Consider the following 7,771-nt stretch of genomic DNA (forward strand, 5'->3'; position numbering starts at 1 on the left):
TCTGCTGTAGATCATGTCAATTGTGTCAGACATTTTATGCCAAAAAAGCATTCATTCAGCTCAAGGCTAGACATTTTATCTGCATAGAGTCGAATTTTAAACCAACAATGTTAAATAAAAAGTTTTTAAAAAGTTCATTATGTCTACAAACGCACAGTGTTTGGTAGAAAAGAGAACCTTGATTTATGTCTGTGGCTTTTATGTAGAAATACCTGTAGGTGTTGTATTTATCCACAATTGTGATGAAACCGAGAAGCACATAAAGCTAAACAGTGCGTCATGATCAGTAACTCATCCTATCCTCACCTCAACCTGCCCATGTTTGCAGCCCTCACTGTAAACTGTGCTCATGCTGTCACGTGAACATTTTATCAGGACGCTGCAGGCAGGCCACCAGATGAGGGTCCCAATGAGGCCTCACCCTGCTTATCTGCCAAAGGACAGTGGACCCACACCCACACTCTGATTTCCCCTTTTCTAAAATGTCAGGGACCTGTCTGGGGACAACGTAATGCTCCCTCTCCATTTATCCACTGAAATATGAAACACAATAATAAGCCCGGTCATTATCCGTTGTGACAAACAGGGCAGGAATGAAAGGTTGTGTTGAAGGGCATTTTGTGTTTTATTCTCAGTAACAGAGACATCTGCTTCATGATTCATGATGTGCATCATGAGTAAAATCGCCATTAATAAGCTCACATTCTTACATGCTGCAAAGCACCTTGTAACTTTTTGCAACCTGCTATAGAGTTATACAAGTTTATTATTATATGTTGATGTGTAGTGCCAGTTTTTCAACGCTGGTCATGGGGCCCCCTGCCCTGCATACGTAAGATGTCCTCTGCTCCACCACAGCTGATTCAAATGATCAGATCATCACCAAGCTCTGCTGAAGCCTGATAATGACCCATCCATAAGGTGTGTTGGAGCAGGGAAATATCAAACATTCATGGCACAGGGGCTCCCAGGATAAGGGTCTAAATAAACACTGAGTTATAAACTTTACTTTAAGAATTACGAGGATAGACCATGAAAATATTATGTGAATAAAATAACGACAGATGAGACTTACTTTTGGTTGCCATTTGGATGAATAATGACAGTGTGACCGTCAGCTCTCCCCCTGTGTGGACAAGCAGTGTGTAGCACCAACAGAGAAGCAGAGCATTGTTCTGCCAAACAGCACACACAGCAAGTCATGTTTTAGCCATCTAAAAGAAGGCCCACCTAAAAAATATATATATATATATATATATATATATATATATATATATATATATATATATATATATATATATATATATATATATATATATATATATATATATATATATATGTGTGTTTAAGTGGACTGTATATTTTCAACATTTATTGTGCTTTACAGCAGCGTAATACAGTATGGGGCTTGCACATTTGTGCCTGTGCACAGGAATACAGCGGCTGTACGGTTGAGGGAATGTAGTCCCAAAGACAAGAAAATTAGCAGAATAATTAAAAATGGTTGACTTCCTGTTGGGTTGAGGTAGTGGCCCCAAGATAGACTTGCACTGTTACATGTGGCCTGAATTTTACTAAAAATACTGATTTTTTTTTTTTTATCATTTGTATGTTGTCCTCTATTTCCAGGTGTCACTACAGTTCTGACGATGACAACCTTGAGTATTAGTGCCCGTAATTCACTGCCCAAGGTGGCCTACGCCACTGCTATGGACTGGTTCATCGCTGTCTGCTATGCCTTTGTCTTCTCTGCACTCATTGAATTCGCTACCGTAAACTACTTCACCAAGCGAGGCTGGGCCTGGGATGGAAAGAGTATTGTCAATGACAAGGTAAAGCATTAACACAAATAGAGGGAACATTGCTCTTCAGGAGTGTAATTTTCCCATGATTTCTAGTGAATTTATAGATGCTTAATGTAATGGCCGTCATAGATATTGATATCCTGAGGAAAGGTAAGACACCTCCAGTCTGAAAATACGTGTACTATCATGAGATCTCGATCTGCGAGCTGTGGGGAGGATCAACTAGACCCATGTTTTTTTTTAAAGCTATGTGCTCCATTTATTTATGATGAAATTACTTTTAATCTCTCTATTGCTTATGGGGTTATACCTCTGATCTGGAGAACTGCACATGTTGTCCCACTGCATAAAGGCGATGATGAAGCTAATATTAACAACTATAGACTGATTTCTAAACAGCTTTGTCTTGCTAAAGTCCTGGAGTCTATTTGTCAACAATCAGCTCAACTCATTCTTCGAAATATATCCTGTTTTGTGTCCTCACCAGTCTGGTTTCAGAGCTAAGCACAGTCCTGTTCCTGCTATCACCTCAGATAGGTTGTTATATCTGCTGTTGGAAGGGAAATACTGTGCTGCCCGCTCTGTGAATCCAGCAAAAGCGTTTGATACTGCTGGCCATGCTTTGCTCATACAGAGGTTAAGTTATGTTGGTTTTTGTAACTGGTTCAAGAGCTACTCACAGACAACAGTGTGTGACTGTAGGAAATGATCACTCTGTGTTTTTCCCATTGTCTACAGGGGTTTCACAAGGTTATATACTAGGTCCTGCCTTATTCACAACATGTACAGTATCAACACTAGTACATCCTCTACAACAAATTGTAAGGCCCACAATTATCTTGATGATACAATCCTGCACTGCTTTGCTAAGACTGCACCTAAAGCCATTACAGTTCTCCAGCTTTTGGCAAACTGCAGGACCGCATTTTTAACCTGAAATTAGTCCTGAATGCAAACAAAACTAAATTCATGATATTCTTAAGAGCCAGATATATTGCAGAAATTGCTCTGCATGGTACCAATCTAACACAATATTGAAAGGATTTCTGGTTCACCCTAAATGTTTTCTTGAGATTTAAACAAAGGTTGAATGAATTAATGAACGAATGTCATGAGCTATGACTTGAAAACAGAGGATGAATACCACCCACCTACAGACAAAATGTTGTAGCCTTGATTTTCCGTCTCACTTGTGTCTGACCGAGCAGTACTAAAGAATAGAGCTTTTTCACTCAGATCATTTGACTTGTAAAACACAGGTGTCACCAATTACATTACTCAACAACTGCAGTGGTAATTGCCTGTTTTTACCCATAATTTATGTTATTACCTGCCATCGATGCATTTCCTGCTTTACAGCAGAGAATTGCGGCTCTCATTCATTTGGGAACAGAGACATAACAGTGCACTAATCACTAACATGCTATAAGGTTAGTATGATTCATCCAGAAAGCAATGCAGGAAACAGGTAGACGGCCAGCACATTTCAGTACCACTTGAGCTACCATTAGCATTAAGCGCAAGAGACTGGAAGTGGTTACTATCAGAGACTTGGGAGAGATGAGAGAGAGGATGATGTATGTGGCATGCTGGAAGCGCCTCAGCAATCAAATGTCATTTCATTTCTAATGTTTTTTGGTAGCAGTCACAGTTTTTTGAGAGACATATTTCAATTCAGCCAAGATGCAGCGGTTAAGATGCAGCAGGATTCTTTGAGATCCTGAGTTTCACTATTAATTCTCACATAGTGGCATATATGTTTCCGCATCACAAATTCCATTTGTACACCAATATAGTCAGGTTATACCTATCTTTTTGCAACTCCCAGTTTCTCTTTTTGACAGAAACGATTTCCTCACTCACTCTCTATGTACAATATACAGTACTGTCATGTTGGTCTTTTGCCTAATGGCTGCCCAGTACGGGAGAAAACTTGCCTTTTTAAAAGCTTTGATACAGTATCTTTGTTAGGCTTGATGCAGTCCCTGCACATACGGTATGGAACATGCTTTCACTTCCGACACTTCAAACACAGCATAGTCACAGGCTTTCAGCTTCAATTTCAGCCTTAAACTATGACGCTCTACCTACCTCAAAGTGTCACTTTTGGACGTGACAGCCTCCACGGTCAAGTAATAATATGTAATATTCTACATCTGGTTAGACTTTCAAGATAAAGCTTGCCAACAAACAGATAACATATAATGATCTTTGGACTGTTATTAAGTTGTGAAAAAAGAGAGGTTAAGTTTCGGGAAAAAAAAAAAAAAAAAAAAAAATTCTTTGACTTAAAATAACTATGTTACATAAGTTATATTACTTAAAAAACAAATCAGACTTGACACTTGGTCACGCACAAGGGTAAGACATATGTATGACCCCTCCAACCATTCCATCCATACCCCAACTCAGACATTTTTCATTCTTTATACTACTCCACCAGAGGGGAGCTTCAACAAGCAATGGTAGAGGGGTGTAGAACTTCAGGCTGCTGTGTAACATGTTTGGATTGAGAACCGGCTGACTGTATGTGTCACATTAAAAGTCTTTCAGAAGCTCAGTGCATAGACTAATCCTTTTCTGGTAGGCATTTTATGTCAAATTCTGCAGGACGTTTGAAGTTTTGTTGACAGTAGCTTTAGACTTACTCAAAAAATAGCTATGTAGGAGTGAGTGTTATCTAGTTTATTTAAATAGATTATAAAGTAGCCTTTTGGTAATAATATACCATACTGACAAGCGCACATCATCCATGTAAAAAATACAATTAAAGAAGAAAATCATTAACATGCTCACATTTTTTTGTGCACCACGATATTACAGTGGTAATGATTATTTCTAAAGGTCTCTAACCCTGAACTATTCTCCTTGCAGAAAAAGGAAGTGGCCATCATGAAGAAGAACAATGCTTATGCTGTTGCTGTGGCTAACTATGCTCCCAACATCACAAAAGACTCCACGCTGCCCACCATCTCCAAGTGTGCTCTCAGTGATGCCAACAAGACTACAGCAGAGACAAAGCCTGAGCAGAACAAGAAAACCTTCAACAGCGTCAGTAAGATCGACCGCATATCCCGCATCATGTTCCCTGTGCTGTTCGGGAGCTTTAACCTGGTCTACTGGGCCACCTATCTGAACAGAGAACCAGTCATTAAAGACCTCAATCCCGCCAAATGAACTATGAGGGCTCAATTTAAACATACAGCCCATTCAGGAATGAAACATTTGTTGGTATTCGTTTCATCTGCGAGAAGCTGTTCAGATGCATGAAAAAAGCCCTCCTAATCCCAGGTATTTTAAGATAAAACATGATATTTTCCTAACCATAATCAGGTGTTTCTTTATGTCCAAACTGAATCAGACCATGAGCACAGTGTTGTCATGACATAAAATGTAAAATGGAACCCAAAGAAATGTAAAATTGCAACAGAAAGAAATGTAAAATTGCAACAAGATCCTAAACTGAAAGGTGGGCATTTCAAGAAATGTAATTTCCATCCACATGGTCCATGAAACAGCTCTCAATTAATGTCAGTCATCCTTTTTTTGTAACCGTCATAATCGTGAAATGTAATACTGATGTCTTACGGAAGTCATAATTACAAGAAAATGTCTCCTACTGTGCCAAACACTTATTGATTTTTGTTTTTCTGCATCTATTTTATTGCACTAAGATGAGTTTTATGCTCTCTTGACATTTCTGTCATTAATAAACTTCTCTGTTCACTAGGCAGTAGGGAGTTGGGCAGCAGCAGCAGCAAGTCAGCACTTGAAAATACACCACTAATTGTCAACTGTACCCTCCCCACTGTTACCTGATTGCTCCTCAGTAGATTTACAAGAACAGCTATCTCTGGGCAAAAACTGATTCTGCGGGAAGTAGTCTAGCTCTCTGGGACAATTGCAGGTTGTCACATTAACATCAGAATATTTGCTTCTCGCACACTACAGCTTCACCACTCTCTCACTGTGGGCTACATGGTGCTCTGCTGCTCACTCTGTAGCTTTTGTACAGCTTTTTAGAATTTTTTCCACTTTGCCTCCTCACATGGACTGTGTCACACTGTGGAAGATAAATCTGAATGGATAAAAATGTCTGAGAAACTGCGTCTGTGTGTGTAAAATATATATGTTTTTATGTGTTTTGTAACAGTGTCTTTGTGTCTATTTAAATGATTTTTTTGTTGAATTGTAATCTTTTTATATACAATGTAGCAGGAACAATGGACCTAGACACATTTAATAATCGCATCCAATGTGCTCCATTAGAAGACATTACCATGTCAATAATACTGCATTATTGAATTTTGTGTATTCAATTTGTGTAAAAGTTTTTTTTTTAATTTTTTCTTGCACATTTGTTAAATACATTTCTTATACAAATATATGTATATAAACCCCGTGCTTTGTTAAATACACTTTTCAATGTAGATGTCTTTTAGATGAATGTTGTTCTAGAGATCAATATTTTTCCTTCTTGCACACTTGACCCTGTTTGTGTTTCTTTAAATGTTTGAGTGGAGAAGTCCCTCCTGATTCATATCAACACTAATACAAACTTGTGAAAAATTCCTAGTGTCTTCCTGTTTTTAGCTAGGCAAATCTAAGGTGCACCATCAGATCCAACATGTGCGAAAAGAAAAAAAAAAAAAAAAAAACCTGACAAAAAGAAAAAAGAAAACCAGCCATGGATGAGGGTGATAGCACAATTTTAGGTTCTGTTTATAAGACCATAAATTCAGATCTGACAGTTGTGAACCATATAGGTTAGTTAGCAAGAAAAGAATAAGCACATTAGACTATGTTCGTTTACACCAGAGTGAAACCCCTTAAAGCATACACTGGGAAGAGTAAGGTGGACATTCATATCTGAGACATTAGGTTTTAGTTTCTGAACTTATGGTTGAAAATCCATCATTAGGTTACTTGATAAGATTTGAGATACAGTTGTAAGAATGGGAAAATGTTAAGAAGTTGAGTTGGGCTTATTTTGTCAAGTCACAGTTTTTCATTCTAAGCTATTATCTTATCTTCTGATATTTTCTCTCATTCTCGCGTTGGATATGATGAAGTGAAGGTGAACAGTGTGGAGAAGGGTTGCAACAATTTTGCATTGAACGCCTGCATTAGTAAAGCCACAGGATAAGGTTATCTGTATTTTCATCAGCTGAGTTTTGGCAGCTGGGAATTTCAGCGTGATGCCAGCATTAAAAGAACGATTAGCAGAAGTGTTAAGATGCAGTCTCCTGGGAATGTAAATATATGAACGTTTCATGAAGGCATGGCTTATGGCCAGCACGCTGCAGGCTCTGAACACTGAACATCATTTCACTTTACTGCTACTCGGGCTAAATTCTTGCACTGTGCAGGTTACTTCACACAAAGGTGACGATATATCCTTAATACACACACACACACACACACACACACACACACACACACACACACACACACACACACACACACACACACACAAGGTGTCCAAATCCTAACAGTGTTTAGATCCACAGCATTGCTGAGAGAGGAGTTCTGCTGAATGGTGAGTGTTGCTGAACGGGCTATAATCAGGTCCAGTGCAGCATCCACAGCACATCAGCACATTTTCCCTGTTCTCTGCACTTGACCACCTGCCTTTGATCTGCACCAGCATCACCTTATCCCTACTGCTTGCTAGCTTTTCACTGGGCGTCATCTGCCCACTCACACAAAAACTCAAACCCCACAAGCTCTGCACATGTCAGCTATTGACAAAAATGTAAAACTGACGCAGAGTATGTGTGATCACATCATTTCATCCCGTATACCCAACCCAATCACCAGAATTAATATTGCAAAGATATGTTGTAACTTTGCATTACTTTACGTTCAAACTTTAAGTTTTTTAAAGTTTATTTTTGAATTTGATGTTGTGACAATGTTTTGGTTTTTGCACAAAAGCCATTAGGATTATGAAAAGATCATGTTTT

The 7,771-nt window shown here is 38.7% G+C and overlaps 1 protein-coding gene across 1 annotated transcript in view; it reads left to right on the forward strand.

Moving 5' to 3' along the window:
• Nucleotides 1-6,325, forward strand: part of gabra2a (gamma-aminobutyric acid type A receptor subunit alpha2a) — a 33,504-nt gene extending 27,179 nt beyond the window's left edge. Inside the window, exons 9-10 of the mRNA XM_037072814.1 lie at nt 1,630-1,832; nt 4,680-6,325. Of these exons, the coding sequence (XP_036928709.1) occupies nt 1,630-1,832; nt 4,680-4,982 (506 nt within the window). The 3' untranslated portion in view covers nt 4,983-6,325. The remainder of the gene's footprint in view (nt 1-1,629; nt 1,833-4,679) is intronic.
• Nucleotides 6,326-7,771: the final 1,446 nt, after the last annotated feature.

The sequence above is a fragment of the Acanthopagrus latus genome, chromosome 16 (assembly GCF_904848185.1).
Source record: "Acanthopagrus latus isolate v.2019 chromosome 16, fAcaLat1.1, whole genome shotgun sequence".
In the NCBI taxonomy this organism is placed as follows: Eukaryota; Metazoa; Chordata; class Actinopteri; order Spariformes; family Sparidae; genus Acanthopagrus; species Acanthopagrus latus.